At 44.7% G+C, this 20490-nt stretch overlaps 1 protein-coding gene across 1 annotated transcript in view; it reads right to left on the bottom strand.

Annotated features, from left to right (window-relative positions):
• The window catches only part of PPP1R14C (protein phosphatase 1 regulatory inhibitor subunit 14C), a 57211-nt gene extending 37791 nt beyond the window's left edge, over window positions 1-19420 (bottom strand). The window contains exon 1 of the mRNA XM_082480471.1: window positions 19052-19420. Coding sequence (XP_082336597.1) covers window positions 19052-19336 — 285 coding nt within the window. The 5' untranslated portion in view covers window positions 19337-19420. The remainder of the gene's footprint in view (window positions 1-19051) is intronic.
• Window positions 19421-20490: the final 1070 nt, after the last annotated feature.

Below are 20490 nucleotides of genomic sequence, written 5' to 3'. Positions count from 1 at the left end.
GAGCTGAGCCAAGAGTAGTCTTATGTGTATTCCACTTTAAAAACGCTGAAGATCCTTCATATAATGCCTTTGGCATCTACCACTGAATAAAGACAAGCCAAGTCATAACACACTTCGTAACACAAAAATATTCAAAACCAAATACAAACTTGCAACACTGTTTTCCAATCCAAAGAAATTAAACAATTATGTACTTAATTAGGAAAAATTAGGACATCAGTTTCACCTCGTTTCAATGCAGACCAGAACTCATTTCCTGCTGTGGTTTCAGATGTAGCTCTGGATGACTACATATGCAAAGACAGTAAGGAAAGCAGGTTAATACAAAAAATTGTCACCATGTAGGAACTTTAAAAATAAACAAAAAAACTACCCTCAGAGAAAAAAAGAATTATGTTTTATAATTGAAGGGAATCCAGGACGTATGCGCTCAAATAGGGAATATTCATGTGAAATCCTGAAATACTTCAGACAGACATAAAGGAGAAATAACAGCTGGTTGAGCTTCCAGTCTACAAGGAAGATTCCAAATATACAGAGAAACAAGCGAGGGTAAATTAAAGTTGCAGTTAAAAATTACTCATCCCTTGGTAAGCACAGCTCCCTGTCTTATGTTGTATACAAGTTAAACCTGGCAATCTGGCTCAGGTGATAAGAGTTGTTTTGAGCACTGGGCCAAAGTTTTACATCAAAGCATCTTCGCATTGCCCTAGCAGCCGAGGCAATGGTATCTGTCTTGTTTGACTTTTTTTGTTATTCATAAGAAACTACTCTGGCCTTATTTTAACACTTTGCTTCATAGCAAGTCAGCTTTGGCCTTTACTCATGCATTGCTCCTAATGAGCTCCTACCCACAAGTAGTCCACCATGTACTCGGCGCTCCACTCGCAGCCACCCTGGCCTATTTGGAGCTACAGGCAAAAGCCCCACTGCTGCTTACTTGTGGGCTGGTACTCTTCCACCTTTTGATGATTACAGCCCTTTGATTACAGCCCTAAAGCAGTTTCAGTCATTTGATATTTTCCCACAATATCTTCCTCCCTTCCCCCTCAAAACACGCCTCAAGGACAGACAAGTTCCCACAATCCACCGGGAAATAAAGAGCAGCTCAGTTTACCACAGAAAAAAAAAAAAAAATCTGTGGGAATAAGACAGCGGCGGTCCTAGCAACGGGCATATGGGACTGAAGTGCCTAGGTACACAGTGATCCATTCCGTTTACAAGTGCACTGGGCCTGGGAGCCCAAGTTAGTCCACCTGTTCCGCATCTGGCTGTGTTTTACACGCACGGTTACTTCGCACACAGAAGCGAAATGCCAACTGAACACCACACTCATTCATACACTACAAGACTGCTACCCAGGACTGGCAGAAGTTTACGATTCACAAGGAAGGGTGTTCACAAAAAGAATGAAGAGCTCCACATTTAGGAAACAGGAATTGCAGATAGCAAATGAAGGTAGTCCTGCAATTAAACGAGATGAATGAGTCCAACAACGTTACAGTAGAATCTTACCATAAAGTATGTGTGTGACATTGGGCAAGTCCAAGCGATTGTTTCTATCTCTTAGAAACAGGAAAATAGGAAATACTTAGTTCTAAAGCTTTGTTCATTAACCTTTGAGTACTTGAGACTGACTGTGCTTCAGAATTAAAGCAATGTAAATATTTATCTGGGAAATGGGAAGAATAAGATTCTGTGGGTAGGATTAAAACTAACCTCAGTTTTCAAAATCTGTCTTCCAGTTACTTGACTGTCCTCAATCACACAGCCTCAATGTTACATTAACAGGCTTCTTCCTTTCTGACTGCATATAATTTTTCTTGAGATGTGTGTTTAATACCGGCAGTTAAATGGATCATTAGAATTGGAAATGTTCATCTCTGGAGATGAATCGGATGGAGCAGGGCAAGTTTCTGTTTTCAAAGCTGCCATTAGCCTGCTGATAGTTTTCTTTAAGGCACCATTAACACAGCAGCAGCCAAGACTGGCTTACATTGCTGCAAATAAACTATTAACCAACAAGTTTAATCCTTTTTCCCTTACTTAAATAAATCTTTGCAGAAATCTCTGCAGTCAGGCAGTACTCTGAATGTTACAAAGACACAACCGAAAAAGTCAATCAGCTCCTGTTCTTCCTTTTATCGTGTCTTGTCTGTCACTGCACTTCCATGACAGAGTGATAGGAGGGGGTTGCATGGCTGACTTCTGGAAGAATACTGGATCAGAAATAGTACTCGGGCTCTTACCATCTTTCCTCCTTTTAACACCTCCAGCCAGCACCCAGTCCTCAACAGGACTGCAGTCCCTACACACAGCATTCGTCAGCTCTGGGCTTTGTCTGTCCCCTCTTCTCCCTTGTATGGCTATTTCATCCTCAGCACTGGGAGTCTGTGGCAAGCAGAATCTTCCAGCATATCAAACTGTTGTGATACGAGGAAATTAGATAAGAAACATTGTTCCAGAAACTGACATTTAAATGGGTGTCATGGCTGAACAAAAGCACTTCAAAAAAACATGGGTCTTCACATAAAAACTAAACTAATGGCACAACCCACACCATCTCACCAGGGTCCGTACAGCCACTCTGGTTACGGTAACACAGCTGGGTCTGCACAGACATCTTCAAACACTCAGTCTCTGACATGTGCCTTTATATACCTCACACCCCCATGTTACAACCTGGTTTTCAGACCTGGAGCTCTCCCCCCAAGGCCAAACTTCCCACATTTGCCCCGACAGCTGTAAGAAACACCCAGGACTACAGGCTCTTATAAGGATGTATCCTAAAGCAAGCTCTGCTCAGTCAAGCCAGTCCCAGAAGCCAAACTCACTTGAGTGCCGGGGCCCCGGGGGCACCACCAGCCCCAACTGTCCCTGCCCAGCCCCTGGGGATCCCCCATGACCCAGAACCCCACATCAGCCCCTGCAGCAGCGATGCCACAGCAGGGCTGGTCTCCAGCTCCCCACAGCCCTGCCCGGCCACGGGCCCCACCGAGCCAGGCCCACATCCCAGCCTGGCCTCAGCCCATCCCCAGGGAGGTGCCCCATGCCTGGGGCTGGCCCTGCCCTGGCAACTTGCATGGTACAGCACCATGGACACGTGGCAGCAAGTACCACGGCTCCGCTGCCATGCTGGGACCAGAAGTCAACTTCAGTGCCACTGCTGCTCTACACTGAGCATTACAAGATTTGAGAGGGGAGGGATTGTAAACTAGGAGAGAAGAGATCACGCTCCTTTTTCCCCCGGCTTCCACTCCAGGTCTCATTTCCCGCAGCACCTCAAACACTAAGTCACAGTAATGCCAAACAGGCATGTCTTTGCATATATTAATTCCCCTCCAGTAACACACATCCTCTGCTTGCTGTTATTCTTCTCCCCTTCTTCCTTACCCTACAGCAAGCAAAGGCTCCTCATCTGTAGCAGCAGAGCTGAAAGCCAACTGCTCTGCACCCAGCTCCTCTGCAAGCTGGTCTTTGCTAACTCATGGATGGCTTCCCTTCTTTTTGCCTTGCCTGTGTATTTTGTCTTTTGGGGCAAGAAATTCCCAGGCTAGGTTTTAATACAACTTTCTTCCCATCGATTTGCTAACTGAGCGCTTGAAAAGCAAAAAAAAAAAAAAAAAAACAGAAAATAAAATCAGAAATCTGGATGACTGCTAAAAGAAACAATCGTACAAGATGGAGTCAACATGAAAAACAAGCCAGTGTGGGAGGAGAGAGTCAGACATACTCTAACTTCACTGCTTTTGTGCTTAACACTGCAGCTGTGAAAATCAGAAGGGAAGAAACCTGCTTTTTCAAGGCATAGCCAGCCTGTCTGCTGCTGTGTTTCAGAGCCACATCCCTCATGCGCCTGTTCAGCACTGTGGAAATACTTGCATGTATAGTTCAGGTTTTGCCTTTTTGTAAAGATTAAAAAAAAAAAAAAAAAGTCAAAAGGATGAGAAAATAGTGCTAGTCCAGAATAACAGCAGATGCCATAATATGGCAGGGTGAACAGGTCACTTTGAGACTGATGTTGAAAGACCATAATTTTCTAACACTAACTGTTTGTACCATAGCTGGAGTACTTAAATTGAGTGTTAAGCTGGGCTCGGTGAGCAGAAAATTGCTTCTATTAAAAATTTGCCTTATAACATGCCTATAAGAGGCACAGAGTACAGAAAATCAGCTCAAAACTATCTATTATTTCATTTTTGCTATAGCCTGTATCTCAGACATTTGGACCTGGTGGTTTCTGTTCCATGAGAAACTCCTTATGGCTGTCAATGATTTATCTTACTGAACACCTGGCAGCCCAGAAAAGTCTGAGGAAAAGCCACTTACAAAGACCATTTCACCCATTAGAAATAGGATTGGAGTGAGGTGGCAACTCCACAAGTGTACCTGAAGACATTTGCCCAAATCTGATGCACGTGTTACAAAAAAACATTGGACAAATTTTTTAGAAGCATTTGGGTACATCATGTGCCTTCAAAGCTAAATGTACAGACCTCACTTCATTGTAGAAACACCAGTAGTTGTTGATAATGATCACGTTACTTCTCCTAAGCCACTTCCTGGAGACTCTCCGATACTGGCATTCCTTTCAACATTATTGAAACAAGTTTTTCTAAAATACAAAATCCCAGTACCCACTTGTCCCCAAAGTAGCCTCTAGAGCAAGAGAAGCAAACTCATAGCCACTGTCAATCTCATTGTCCCTAAAACCCCTAGCTTCCAAGGTTCTCTCCTCCACTACTGTGGATATTTATACGAGTCTTCAAAGTCTAACAAAGAGAAAAACAGAAGGGGACAAGCTGAATCAGCAACTTGGGGGCATAGGAAGAAAGCAAGCTACTGAGTAATTACTTACATTTATCAAATTGGCACCTTCTACTGCCCATATTTCCTCCTGCTAGAAGGAAGCCAGCAGAACTTAGGCAAGGAGACATATACCCACATACCTGAATCGGAAGTACCAACTAGTGAAACAAATAACATGGAAAATATCAACACAGGGCTGGCAGCCTGCCATAGGCTTTCTATATGTATTCTACCATCTCTAACCTTACTCCTGCCTCTCTAGGTCCATGTAATTTTCCATTTTCTCCTTTGCTTCTCCAATCTCTTCCTACCTGGCCTTGATAACCCAACACTTGCCATTGGTTCAGAGGCAATAGATATCCTTCTACTGCCTATTACAGAGATAGACAGAAACAAGGTCTAAAGGACAGAGGAGTATTTGTTCTCCACTAATCAGACACTGTGTTTAGGACAGCACAGAACATGCCGTCACAGAACTTGTTCTCCACTTGATGGCAGTGGAGAAATAGGAAGAGGAACGGTGGGAAAATCCTCATCTCCTCAGAGCCCTATCAACAACTGCAGCCTTTGCACTTTCTAGGAACAGGGCTCCCAAAAGTTCCCAACCACTCCATCCTCTCAAGCACTTAAATTTCAGAGCAGTTCTGAAGGCAGGAGATGTGTCCTCGTGGTATGCATCTTAAGAGGGTAAATTACCCTAGAGCCACAGGCAGTAAAGCCAGGAACATAGCCAGCAGGTGGAGGTGTGGGCAAGACACAAGGTGGACCAGCAAGTTCTCTGGGATTCATGCCATTGCTACTAAATTATGGAAAACAAGCACCACAAGAAATACCAGACCAAATGCCATGAGATTATGAAGTCTGAAAACTCTACACCTCATGGTGCCCATAACTTTTACTATCAAAGTCAATCTCCTGTTACAATGGCTGCAGCTCTGTCGTCTTTATCACAACACAAAATAAAATCAATAGGTGAGAATACATGATTAAAGGAAAAGATTTTAGGACATGAAGATGATCAGAGAATTAGAGCACTTCTCCTGTGAAGACAGGCTGAGAGAGTTGGGGTTGTTTGGCCCGGAGAAAGGAAGTCTCTGGGGAGACTTTACAGCAGCTTCCCAGTATCTGAACCACAGCTACATGAAAGCTGGAGAGGGACTTTTTACAAGGGCATGTAGTGATAGGGTGAGGATAATGGCTTCTAACCGGAAGAAGGTAATTTAGATTAGATATCAGGAAGAAATTTTTCACTCTGAGGGTGATGAGGCACTGGAACAGGTTGTCCAGGGAAGTTGTGGAGGCCTGCAAGCGTTCAAGGCCAGGTTTGATTAGGCTTTGAGCAGCCAGGTCTAGTGGGATATGTCCTCACTCATAGCAGAGGGGTTGGAACGAGATGATTGTTAAGGTCCCTTCCAACCTAAACCATGCTGATACCAAAATACCTGTTTCCCCAAAAAGAACTGCCAATAACAATACAGCACATCAGGTATTCCATTCAGCCATAAGCTTAATTTAAAAATAAAAATACACCCCACAAAAACACACCTCTGCTCATTATACAACTGCCTTGTCATTAGTAAGCATAGAAAAGCATAACTGACATCCAGTCACAGTAAGGTTTAGACTTCGTTTAGCCTTCTTTAGTACTAACATTGGTATTTTTACTGTTTTCATAACTGAACTGTCAAAACAAATTCAGCTTATCCTAAAATATCCATAACATGCTGGTTAAAGAATTGTTGTCTAATTTGTGCATCTCTACAGAAGCCTAAAGGAATCACCAGAGTGTAAAATTGCTAAATGAAAAAGAGGCATTGATCACAAACTACACTGAGCAGAGGAAGAGCAAAGTACTCAGTACTTCCTAACCATACCCATGACATGGATGCAATCTCAGCAAAACATTTGTTAAAAAAAAAAAAAAAAAGTGCTGTCTCCAAAGCGAATGCGTTGCGTTCTTGATATAAAAATACGACATGCTAAGTCTATGCTTGGTTGTCACTTCTGTTAAGCAAAACACTCCAAAGCAGATAGGGAGGACACATCATGGTGTTTTTCATCATCCACTTTCACACAGGGCAAAAATAGTTTGGTATTAGCACATACATGTTGTACACTAAATCACTGTTACAGAGCCATCCTCAAGAGGCACAGGGATTTAAGACATCAGGAGCTTTCTAAATGGTGGTACTTTGAGGATTATGCCAGTGGAATGACTTTCTACATAGCAGTCACAGGATATCCCTACCTCTGCCTGACTCACAGTAGCAGTTCACTCTCCAACTCCAAATAACGGAAGCCCAGTTGACTGCTTTCCAGCAGTTTGTGCATAATTCTGCATCTGGGAAGAATGCAATAGTTTGGTAACAGCTATGCCCATACTGTGTTGTTCCATCACACAGAGGGCAACGGTGAACCAGATAAGCCGAAGAGAGGACTTTTGTCTAAGAAGCAAGTGCTTGTAAGAACAAGCTGTAATACATGGAAACAAAGTTTGAGTGTGCTCTGAGCTCCACAGCTAGACAACACAGCAGGAACATCCAGGGCTTTTTCCAGTTATAGGTTACTGCACCTCATCCTTGCATTTCCATGCTAATATGGCTTTACTTGGAAAGCACATAACATGCTTGGAACTGGCTTTCTAGCCTCTGGAAAGGTCCATTTCCCTTTCAGAAAGGAATAAAGCTCACACAGCTCTAGCTTAAGATTCTTAAGTGCCGACCTAGCACTTCAGAGGAGTCCTGAGATTCATCAGCTTTCTCCTTCACTTACACCACGGCAGCGCCACATTCTCCTAGCATGATCCCTGATGACTAGGACTGTTCCATGCTAGGTCAAATTTGACAGATTGACTGCTTTCTTTTAAGAGTAGAGGTGAAAAAGGCCCAAGGAATACACTTTAAGAAAGCATTTCAACCAAACAGGATCAACATCAGGTCCTCTGTACTCTGGGAATTTAAGCTAAACAGCAGTGCAATTAAGTAGGTTTGCCTCTTGGGGCACTTCAAGGATTAATTACTCCAATCAGAGCACTTGAAAGAACACAAGGCAAGAGCACATGAGATAATGAGGCCTCTAAACAGCTCTCCTCACCTCAGCTTCAGCAGCCCTGTAAAAATAATCTGTTAGTCTCCAATATTGATTTTCTCTATGCTGAGAAACTGTGTGTAAATTGACTTCTGCAATAAGAGTCATACAGTAAGGGTACATTAAGTGTCTGACACACTCATGGTCTTCTCACACTGCATGCTTGTCTTAGCAGGCAATTAAAGCATTATTGGTTGGAATAACAGCTTTCTAATGCCAATATTTCTCTGGTCAGAAGTATTAGGTCCTGTCAGATTTGGCATGGGAGACAAGACGACTGCCTTCTGTGGAGGGGGAAAAAATATTTTCTTCAGTGGTACCAAAACAAGTGCTCTTGCATCCCGCAGAATCCAAGAGCAACATAATCTTCTTGTTGAAGAAGATTAGTTTGTAAGAGATCTGGAGAGCTTCTCATAGTTTGTAGCAAGTGATTCCTTCAAGTGGTGCCTAGGTATAGCAGTGTGCTCTACACAGCAATGATCGCTAGACCTCTCCCTCCCCCAAAATGCTAATTTTGAGCAGCAGGCAGGCCAGGGACTGCAGTCAATGCATTTTGGCTCTGGTCCACTGGTGTCAAGAAATATCAGCAGGAGTTCTAACACACTTTAAAGCAGACACTCCTCTTTCCCAGGGGCTAGAGACACCACTTCACTCCCTAGCCAAGTCCCCAGACTGTGAAAGATAGAAGAGTGCCTGAGGGATCTTTAAAAGTTAATTCACTAAACAGGTCCAGATCTAGGAAGTGGGATAATCTGTTGTGACTATCCCACCGAGGACAACAAACCCTGGGAGAAGCAAGCTAAAGGTTGTATGGGACCCCTGTATGATTCCAGTGCTTCTTCTCACTATCCTATTACCAAAAATGTATTTTGGCACACAGTCCTGCATCCTTCCCTTTGCTACATCCAATGCTTTTCCTAACGTAGTCCTGGAAGCCTCCATTGCAGGCAACCAGAAACAAGAGCCTCCAGATTATGAAGGGAAGGATCAGTATCTTACTTCCTTGTATAAATGCATTCTTTGGTTATCAGAATTACTGCAACACACTAAAGCAAATCTTCTGTTTAAGAGTTTGGTCTTGATAAACAAATAGCAGCTGGATACTTATAAGCAAGTTCATTACTAGTCTGCTTAGCCAAAGATTTAAACTAGTACTACAGTGACAGCCAAAGTAAGAGCTGAGATGTTTCTAGCTTCCAGTGAGCTAGTTACCACCAGCATTGCTCCCCACATTAATTTCTGCACTCAGAGAGGATTCAGTTTTCAATATTAAGAGGAGGAATTCAGCCATAACCCAAATTTAGGGAGTTTTAAATTTCTTAGAAAGAAGACTAAGCTGTTTTGCCTCAGTGCACCTGGAACAGGAATACAGAGTTAGACAGTAAGCTTAAAATGGCATGATTACTACCAGCATAAGAAAAATATAAAAGACCCAAGAATTCATTCCAAACCATCTGAACTTCTTTTCTGACCAAAAAAAAAAGTGCAATATGTGCTTCAGGTATTATCTTTTAAAATGTAAAGCAACCAATTGTAAAAGCTCAAGGCATTCTTTGTGTTTAAAGTAAATGTGTCGAAATGTTATACATCAGTCACCTAAAGTAGAACAAATCATTTGTACCATGCTAGAGTTAATTTAGATATCTACTTCAAAGAAGCTATCATTCAAGTGCTAAAATAAGTTAGGGTCTTGAGCAGCCAACATCATATATTTTCCAAGAACTGCTAAATTAATTCCATGAAATATTAGTGAACACATTTCTCCCAGAATCTGCAGGCATCTACTCAAAAGACAGATTTTGTTATAAGGTAGTAAGTGACCTACAGCAGCATTACTGTTTTGATACTTGTGCCCCTCTACTGTGGTCATCCCTTGAGCCCAATGATGCCCAGAGTAAGGGCAGACAGTAAAAAGCATTTACAATCTATTTAAACTTCAACCCAGAGTGAAAGTCCAGGTAAGCGCACCCCAAGTAAGCACTGGTCTTTTGCCCATGTCTTTCATATTTTATGAATGGGGTGGGAAAGAGCCTAGTGTCTAAAAGTATATTTAAAACTATGAAATAACGTGGAAATAGACATCATATAACCGAGTTACTCCATTAAAAAATTATGTCAAATGCAAAGAGCTTATCTGCAAATGAGAAAGCAGACCCTGTGACCTAGGAGATCCTTCCCAATTCTGTGTTCTGGAAAGTAATCCTATTAAGACAGTCTGGTGAGAGGATTTTCGTTAGGTATTGATTGTGCCATCATTTGCATTTATGAAGCCCAACACATAGAACCACAGTGTGTGATCCCCTTGTTGGCAGCACACTCAGAGTGGTGAACTCTTCTCAGTGACCACTGGAAGCATCACTTGTAGACTGGCACCACTGCACAAGCTAGCCATTTACTTACTCACCATTAGGCCACTTCAAATTTATGCTATCTTTTGTACCAGCTTTGCTCCACATGCAAAACAGTATTACATTGAATTAATTAAACTAACAGCATTCTAATAATTAAAGACCTACAGTACATGTTATGATTTTTCTCTAGGTTTAGATCCACTAGATCTGCGCTACTGATAAATATCACGTGGATTGAAGAGATACATGATGCCTTCTGGGGATGTGATCTGCATGTTCCCCAAAAATAGTTTAAGATACACGTTGAACTGGTTCCTAGAATAGATATCATGCTCCCTAGGGGGCAGGGGAGGGAGGTAACAGTTCTGCTATTCAAATGTGATCCTCAGAATTAAATACTTATCATTTCAAAGAAGATTTGATTTGTTTCAGTGTATACCTCTGCCCAAATGATTCCTTGCTCCAAGAAGATCTTTAACAGGCTAAATTTAGTCTACCTTTGAAATACAGTCATACTGCTGCTGTATGGACTGCATACAATTAAGATTTTATCCCCCCCTTCTCCAACATTAATAACTTCTAGAAATCTTGACTTCCATAATTCCATGTGTCACATGAGGGGACAGCAAAAGAAACCGCCAATGTTTTATGACAGGCAGCCAAAAGTTGCAGTGACACAGATGGATGGCCATGTCTAACCTACTCAATTTGTGCTGTCAAATAGAAGTTTCTGGAGTTAGATGGAGGGAAGGGTAATAAAAAGGGAAGCAAAAAATGAGAATTTAGCTTTCTTATACTGCAGGCAAGACACAAGGCTGCTGGAAAAATGGATTGATATCACTGCTGCTTTATCACCTGTGGTGACAAGAGACAAGATGATCATAATTCAGACTGAATCAGGTTAGAGACAGGATAGCGTATTTTTTTTTTTTTTTTCCATCAGCATCTCCTATACTCTCAGGGAGCTGCTTCACACACACAGACAATAGTATGCATTACAAAATTGTTCAGGTGTTCTTGGTTGGATCTGGGGCCCAGTACAGCGCCTTTTAAATGGGTAGACATAAGCTAAAGGGAGAGCTATGAGAATGCAAGCAAGAGTTCAGCAAGACTTTGCAAGGCGTCGGTCAACAGAATTAGTTTAGTCTCATGACAACCTTAAACTATCACACTACTTGTGAAATGAAGTCCTACTTCAAGTGGAGCACCTTCGTATTTAGACACAAAACCTATTTAGAAATATTCCCTATGCCTTTTAAGGGGAGGTAGATGTGCCATGAAATACACATTTTCCTCATTTAAACAGGGTTATTTGTTTCAGGCATTTGCTTCGGTAAAATCCATAGTTTAGATCAGCTAATGCAAAGCTGTGAGAATAATGGGAGAGACCCCACTCTAACTTACCCCGTCAGAATTCGGGGGGACAAGGGACCAACAGTGCACAAGTCAGCCCAGTGTCTTCAAAGGGCAACATAACCAGCTCACCTATCTGTGGATAGATCATCCATGGTGTAGTTTAATTGTGCGACAAGTACAGGCACATCCAAGCTAGACTCAAGTCCAAAGGCAACGTAGATGAGTTTGTGAAGAACCCAAGTGGGAGAAAGGGGTAGATTAATGATCAATTCCCCCTCTTCCCCCTTCAGCTGTATGTTCACTGCATGATTTGCAGCATAGTTTACAATTTTTTCTTTTAATCTATGTTTTTATCCATTGTATCCATGTTCTCTCTTCCACCCCCTCCCCACCCTGTTATCCTCGATAATCAGGACTGGCTCTATGTAAAGCAATTTGCCTAAAGGCAGAGGAGTCTTTGTAGCCGCAACGGTTGAAAGCTACTGTTTATAAGTACAATTATAAAAAATTAAGTGATGTAATCAATCAATTATTTCTTTGCCTTGTTATAAAACAACCACACCTATTGCTTCAGCAAAGAGACCAGTTGAATCTTGAACGGAGAGGGAAAGGACAAAAGATTTCTTATGAAATAGCTGATGGGAAGATGAAGATTTATGTTGCAAAGCTTCCAATTTAGAAGTCAATATTGCTGCTACTTAAGATAAAACAACGAACCACGACCAGTGAAGAAATGACATCAAGACTCAAGTAGGAGAAAAATAATTTTTTTGAACTCCTTTGAGATGTAGTGCAAATTTTGCATGTAAAAAGGAGGAGAGTAGCAGAACGGTTGTACATTTCCTACTAGATTAGTGTCTTTAGAAGCTAAGACCAGAGTTTAAGCAGCCCATTTAGAAACAAAAGGCTCTGGCCTCACCGCCATCAGCTGTTTGGCACCTTCGCAGGTACTTAAACCCACTTCTCCTCTGCAAGCAGCAGCATGCATGTTATGAAAGTTGCTCCACAGCGACATGCATTTTATAGGCCATTTAGGGCTTCCTATTTTCTGCTGGTGGGACTCAAATGCCTTTCTTTGATTGATACATGACATAAGGAGCCTTTGCTACAACAGTGCTGCCTGTGCCCTTTGTAGGTCTCTGATCACAGCAAGCTTTCAACCAACACGGGTATGACGAGCAGCATCCCTCCCTGCCCTCAAGAGAGCACTCCAAAGTTCACGCTGGAGATCTGACATCAGTAATAGTTGTCCAAAAGAAATAACCCAAATACATTTCTAAGCATTTTGATGAACCTCTAAGTACTTTACTCCAATGCATCTAGACTGTAACACTCTTATTTCCTGAAGAAAGAAATCCTTTATTAGGCTTCCAACTGACATGTATCCTTTTAAGGAGAGACAGTCTAATTGTCAGACACCTCTCACTCTTTCCATTTTTGATCCATTTAGAAAGGAGTCCACCCACAATTACCATTTGTGAGATCTTGGTTAGAGGAAGTCCATTCAAAGAGTGAAACAGTCAGCAAAAGTTAGTTTCTGTAGTGTTTTATTCAGTGGACCTCCTTTCCAAACATCTTTCTGATAAATAAATAATGAATTTCAAACATAATCTGAAAACAGACAACAACCATAGCCTGAGGAATAAGTAGTACCTGACCATACCATCAGGTCCACATCACTACATGGCAGCCTTAACAGCATGCTGACCACATTGTTTTGGAAAGGATGGGATGTTTGGGGGGGTGGAGGGAATTGTTTGGCCCTGAAGTCCTTGCACCATCTTATTCTGTATTATTCCAAACCCAGAGCAAAACAGATGACTGGTAACCATGGCAACTGCCTCAGATATACAGGATCTGCAGGGTGTGCAGAGCCACTGACCCATAAGAGAGTGGGCTGGAGAAGGTGGTCCATACTGTGCAGAAGGTCAGTGCCCCATATAAATACAGTTACAAATAGCAGGGAGAGAAACAGCTGTAACCAACCCCATCAGAACACAAGACATGCCTGTTCAGATGCAAACGCACAGAGGAACTGATACCCTGTACAGCATCTAGTTATGCAGCATATGCAGCACCGCTCCCGGTAGACCGTCAATACCCATCAGTCTGCAACTGAATTCAGTACTGAAAAAATATTTTGGAAATGTAGTCAAGGCAGCTCATTTGTTCAGAGCTTCCCCACAATCCTCAGTCCACCTTTTACACCTTGTCACTAGCTTTACCACTACAGCCAGCACGGTTGTCCAGCAAGAGAGGAAAGGGAGGGCTAGGAAGGAAGTTCTTCCTTTGGTGACCTAGCTCTCCAGCCTAGATAAAGGCCTGCCTCTTGCCTCCTGTCTAGCACCAACCTGGTCAAGTTGAAGTGCATACAGACCAACAGACTCTCTGATGCTATATTAGGGACAAGCTGTCACTGTTAGCATACCCCAGCAGCTTCAGGAAGATGGTGAAAGAGGCTGTTCTCCAACACTGCGGTCACAGAACACCCAGGGGAAGGGAGCTCAATCCATGCAGGACCAAGTTAAATTGCTCCCTTCTCTCCCATACCCCAACAGTACTTTTCTTTTTTTAACTAATGGCCACAGATTGGCCCTGCCAACACGAAATCCCTTATCCATTTCAAAGCTTCATACCATTCTTGTCATTGCAGTACCCACATCAGGAAGTGAAAAAGAATCCTATATATGACAATTGTCAGTCTGGCATGGCTTTGTACTCTTAAATGAAATGCTTGAGGGGTTTTTATGGGCAGCTCTTTCAGTTATGTTTTCTCATATGTTGAATTTTTAACTAGAATTCCAGGCTATTTTGCCCTGCAATGGAAAAGGGGTAAGCCTGGACATCATTCCCTGTTACTTCCAGACCAACATCATATCCTTTGCCATACATAATTAGACATACTCTAATAAAATAGTTCACTATACAACTAAGCTAATCAATATCTCATATCATAAGGTAAGTCTTATATTCATCTTCTCAAATGCAAAATCTAAGGGCTCATTTGATTTGTACATGCATGTCTCTACATTAAAAACATACTCAGCAACAAACCCATAGTGCAAGCAAAAATCTTTCCTCATTGTTCACTAATGCTGTGCAAAATCTGTGTGCCCTCAATGGGCTTATTCCATCAGCATTCTGCAATTTATAGCAAATGCTGTAATTATGAGGAGACAGGACTCTTGAGCACTGTAATTCACCTGTAAAGTTGAATGGTTTCTGGGGACAAATCCAGTGGTGGTTTTTTGCATATATAAAGTTGTACAAGTTTGGCAGGTGCACACTATGTAGATCACATCTGGAAAACTAGACTGTCATCACTTTAATGCTGAACTAGAAGTTGCAAACCATTAGGGAATCAATAGTGATGATGTAAGTTGTTCTGTGCAGCATTATTTAGCAATTCTTAACCAATAACGGATTTAGCCCAAACCATGAAGCATCTGCGGATAAACTATTTTTAGAAAAAAGGTACCTAGTAAAGGTCAACACTGAAGTCAGTTCAAACCCTGCAGTTAAGGCACTGCATTTTCAATACACTAATCAGTGACCACAACCTCAGTTTCAGCATTCATAGAAATCAATACAAACAGGTTATAAAACTTTGGGTTTTTTAATGAAGCAGCTCCAGGAGCAAACAGCCAGACTGATGTTCACCTGAAGCACTTGACCTGAGTACATTAAGCCTCACAGGTTCTGGTGCCAAACAAATCCTGCTTAAGAGTCTCTGGTCCTACTGAAGTTTTCTACTTCGGTAATTCAGATCAGGTTTTCATCCCTGAAGTCTGCATCATGTGGAAGCAACCTTTCTAAAGCTGATCCCCAACTCCATTATCCTGCTTGGCATCCAATTTTCAAAACTAAAACCATACTGCTAAAGACAAGATCCACTAGAAAAAGAACACAAACAAACCTGCCTCCTTATTTCCCAATCTCATCTCCAAAACTTTGCCACCAAGCCAAGACAAGCTTACAGCTGACTTAACTTGCAAGTACTTGAGAGACTCTGAATACACATTTAGCTTTGAATAAAGGGAATCTTTCTGCAAGTGCCCACTTACTGATGAATCTCAGAATAATTTAATAGAAAACACTATTTAAGTGGAAAACAGTGGTGTCCTGGTTTCAGCTGGGATAGAGTTAATTTTCTTCCTAGTAGCTGGTACAGTGATGTGTTTTGGATTTAGTATGAGAATAATGTTGATAACACACCAATGGTTTTAGTTGTTGCTAAGTAATGCTTATACTAAGTCAAGGACTTTTCAGCTTCCCATGCTCTGCCAGTGAGGAGGTGCACAAGAAGCTGGGAGGGAGCATAGCCAGGACAGCCAACCCAAACTGGCCAAAGGGCTACTCCATACCATGTGACATCATGCTCAGTATATGAACTGGGGGAGTTGGCTGGGGGGCAGCAATCCGTGCTTGGGAATGAGTTGGGCATCGGTCAGCAGGCGGTGAGCAATTGGACTGTGCATCACTTGTTTTGTATATTATCATTATTATTGGTATTATTTTCTCTTCCTTCCATGACTTTTTAAACTTTTTACCTCAACCCATGAATTTTACTTTTTCCTCATTCTCCCTTCCCCTCCCCATCACCCCTAGAGGGCTGAGGGGAAAGGGGGGGTGTTAGCGAGCAAGCAGCTTCGTGGTGTTTGGCTGCCTGCTGGGTTAAACCACAAGCAGGCAGGCCCTGCATTTATGCAGTCCCACAAAGAGACACCCAGGTCTTCATGCAGACTTTCAGTGCACCACACTGCAAGCACCCTCTACTTTCTTATTTCTGCTCTTCCCAGGAAGAGAGTGCACTGCCCCTCAGAAAGAGAGCTCCAAATCAGAATAGAGACGAAACACTGACCCTGCTTAGTTCTTCCAGAATTAGCAATTTGATGGCTATTTCTGACATTCTGGAAGATTTTGGGTTGTTTCAGAGCTTAAGTGTCATTACATGAGCAAGTTATGATAGATCTTCCACAGAAGTTAAAGCAAGCAGTTCCCAACCCCCCCAACCTGCCTTCAGACAGGGTTATTAACTGTCTGCATAGGTGATTAAGTTTCAGCCTGAGAGCTACATCTGTAAGCCTAAAAGTAATTCAAGCAGATTCAAGCAAAGCATCTTGCATTAAATTGCTATTGTCTTTAATCACTACACTCATCGTGCATCTTCCACATTATTCTGATAGCATATTAAGTGCTTGACCTTTTCACAACTGTCATCTGTGCTGACACTGGATAGAGTTCACGTGTAACAGCAAAGATGACCAGAAGAATTAAATATTTTGCCCTCAATCTTCAAAGCTAAAACCATTTTCATCTGTTGTGTCAAACCATTTTTTACCCTAAAAGATACCTTAGAAACCAAATCATCAAAAAAGTTCTTTTTATGCAGCCATATATGGTCCCCATCTTAATGGAGAGCCCTCCTTCTCACACAGGCTTCTTATTTCAGTCAAAGGCAGCCACCACAATAAGGCAAAGAATGACAGATTTTTTTCCTCCAGCAAGCCAGTTATTTGAATACTGTGAAAAGCAGCAATAATTCCTCCGGACCTTGGTTTGGTCCCATATATTACATCCTTTCTTATATACAGAACAACTACGGCTGTATGTCAAAAGCACACAGCCCAAACAGACATGGTGTTTTTGAACAATGAGAGTCAAACCAGAGGCAAAAGATCCAGTAGGCCAGCTACTAACTACATTATCAGCTCATGCAGACACAAAATCATCAGGTCATGCAAACAGTTATAAGCACTTCTGACCTCAAAGAAATCCTCACAGCCTACAGGCTTTGTGGCCTGACAAATCACAAGGCTGGAGAGGCAAGTCACACCAAGATGAAGAGTAACAACTGCTTATTCTTAACCAGTTTCCATTTATAGCTTTGCTTCCCTTAGTTCATTGATGTGAATAGTTAAGGAGGTTTAACTTGTCACATGCACATTTTTTATGAGGGCAAGTCCTTCTGACAAAGTTGCTGATAAACTGGTTTTGAGATGAAAGGAAGTTTCTTTAAACATTTGTATTATGTACGTGCTAGATATTCAGGCATGGTTATTTAGGCCCTCACATCCACACCTCAGGGACTGTCAAAGCTCTTGCCTTCCTGGCTCCAGAACAACCGGGAGCCCTGGAGTGAGACCATAGAATGGTTTGGGTTGGAAGGGACCTTAAATCATCTAGTTCCAACCCCCCTGCCATGGGCAGGGCCACCTCCCACTAGGCCAGGTTGCTCAAAGCCCCATCCAGCCTGTTGGCTCCATAGACATCCGCTGCAAAATTCACATGTGGCTTCAAAAAAAAAAATCTCACTTCAGAAGTCTCTAATAGAAATGAATTAGACTACTGATGGGAAAAGTATGCACAGACCTCAGTTTAGACTTAACATTTTGATCCTTTCTAACAGTAAATACCTAGGGTAGCAGAGAGGTAGGATACCTTGGGGACTAGAAGGTCTATATTTCTAATGAAGCTTCAACAAAAACAAAATCCCAGTACTTTCTTTACTTGTGACGTTGTCATCTCTCTATGGAAGATAACTGTTACTGTTCCTCTGAACAATATGGCAAAATCCTCCTGTTCACCTGTCCTCTACAGAGGAGAATTCATTCTGGCAACAGACACTTTTTGCATAGAGTAACATAAAAAACAGGTTTGACACCTACAAATTAGATGCAACACACACACACCCCACCACCCAGTATTTTCGATTCTCACCCCAATGATCTTCCAACTGCTTATCGAAATTTCCTGGCTAGTATCTACCCGGCTCCTGGAAGCCAGAACAACACAAAACCATGGTCTAGCGGGAACCGTACCCGCGCCGGAGTCCTTCCTCCCGCAACAGCCGCCTCCGCACAGCCGCCGCCACCTTCCTCCTCCTCCCTCCCCCGGGGGCACACCGCTCTCCTCTCCGGTCCAGCGGGCGCCTCTAACGGGGACCGACAACCCCCCAGCCCGGGGAAAGCACCTCCGCGCCCCAGCCCCGTCCGCCCTGCCTGGGGGGGGACTGCAGGGACAGGGGCTCCCGGTCGAACACCCCCCCGGTGCGCACAGCCGGTACCCCCAGACCTGCCGCAGCCGCCGAGACCCCCCGGGAGGAGAGGGGCCGCTCCGTGGTAGCCCCCGCCTGTCCCCAAAGGGCGGTCCCCTCCGGGTAGGGGGGTGGGGGACCGGGGGACACCCTTTCAGCGGGACTGGGGACACCGTCCCCGCGGCGGGGCGGCGCGGAGGCAGGGAGGTGGCGGCGGGGCGGGAATGTCATTTGGAGGTGGCGGTGACAGCTCTCCCCTGCCCGCAGCCCAATCGCGACTCTGGGCGAGAGGAGGATGCCGGGGGCGAGGGAGGCAGCGGCGGGCGGGGGGGGGGGGGCGGCACGGGACGGGACAGGGGACTACGGCGGCTGCCGCACCGGGGACCCCACCAGCCCGGCCCCGGCCCCGCACCTCGCAGCCGTAGAGCTGCCCCAGCTGCTCCACGATCCACTCCTCCAGCACCAGCCGCTTCCGCAGCTCCTTCCGATCGTATTTCACCGTCACTTTCCCCTGCTGCTGGCGCCGCTGCTGGACCTGTACCACCGCCGCCGCCGCCGACACCGAGTCCTCCCGGGAGGAGCCGCCGGAGGAGCCGCTCCCGCCGCCGCCACCGCGGGGGCTCTGGAAGAAGACGCGGTTCCCGCTGCCGCCACCCGCTGCCGCCGCCGCCTCGCTGCCCCCGGTCACCACCGACATGCTCCGCTCCCGCCGCGGCTCCCACCGAGCCGAAAGGGCGCCCGCCCGCCGCTACCGCCGGGCCGCAGCAGCAGCCGCCGCCGGTTGTGCGTCCGCCTGGCTCCCCCGCACCTGCCGTTTAAAGCCTCTCATAGCACCGCGGCGCAGGCGGCCCCGCCGCCGGGAGGGCTGGGCCCAAACCGGCGGGGGGCGGGGACAGCCGGGGGGGCGGCACGGCACGCCGCCGCCGCCACCGCCCCAGTCCGCCCCTCCGCGCCGGGCACCGCGTACCGCGTACCGGTCCCGTCAGCGGCGCGGAGTGTCGAGACCCTCCCCCGGGGTGAGCCTCCGGGCCGCCCCGGTGCCAGCGCGGCGGCGGGCGGCCACTCCTCGCTGCCGTCGGGCGGAGCCGGAGCGGCGTGTGCCCGCGGGTCCCCGGGGGCTTCGGCTTTGCTGGGTGGTTTGGTTTGGGGCTTTTTTTTTTTTTTGGGGGGGGAGGGGGGAGTATTGTTTCTTTCTTAAGGAAATGCAGTATTGTCCCGTCATGCCCGCTACCTTTATAAATATTGTATATCTGCGGCATTAAAACGCTGAACGCGATCGTTTTCTTTTCCCCGGGGGATGATGAATGATTTCAGGGCAGTGAACCCAAATAGAAAGCAAATATTTCGAGCGATCAGCAGTTAGTGTAACAATTAGCCCTTCGGAGATGGCTGTCTTTCTAAAAGGCACCGGTTAGCATTAGGGTTTTCAGCAGCTTTGAGTCTCTTGGGAAGCACTGGCTGAAATCACCAATGGTCCATCACACTCACCAAAATGCGCCCATGACTGCAAGTAAGCAGCCAGCGTAGTCCAGGAGCTGGTTAGGGGGCCCGGAGTGTCCCTGTTGGTAAAGAGGTTTGCCAGTGACAAGGGGCAGAAGCCAACCTCCTGTGCGTGCAGACCTGAGCGTGGAAGTGCCCGGTGCCCAAAAGCTCAGGTATGGCTGTGGCGACAGTCCCCTGCACACACTGACCTGGGGCAGGATGTCTCAGGTCAGCAAGGGACAAAGGGGAAAGGGACATGGATCGCCAGCCATAATTTCCTTGGCATATCTGCTTCAGTCAAATCCTTTGTGCTGTTTGGCATGCCCGCATGGTTGCGGTGGCATCACAGCCTCTTCTGCTCTCTGCATT

Source organism: Vanellus vanellus (genome assembly GCF_965231255.1).
Source record: "Vanellus vanellus genome assembly, chromosome: 3".
NCBI lineage: Eukaryota > Metazoa > Chordata > Aves > Charadriiformes > Charadriidae > Vanellus > Vanellus vanellus.
This window is presented reverse-complemented; position numbering and strand designations above follow the sequence as displayed.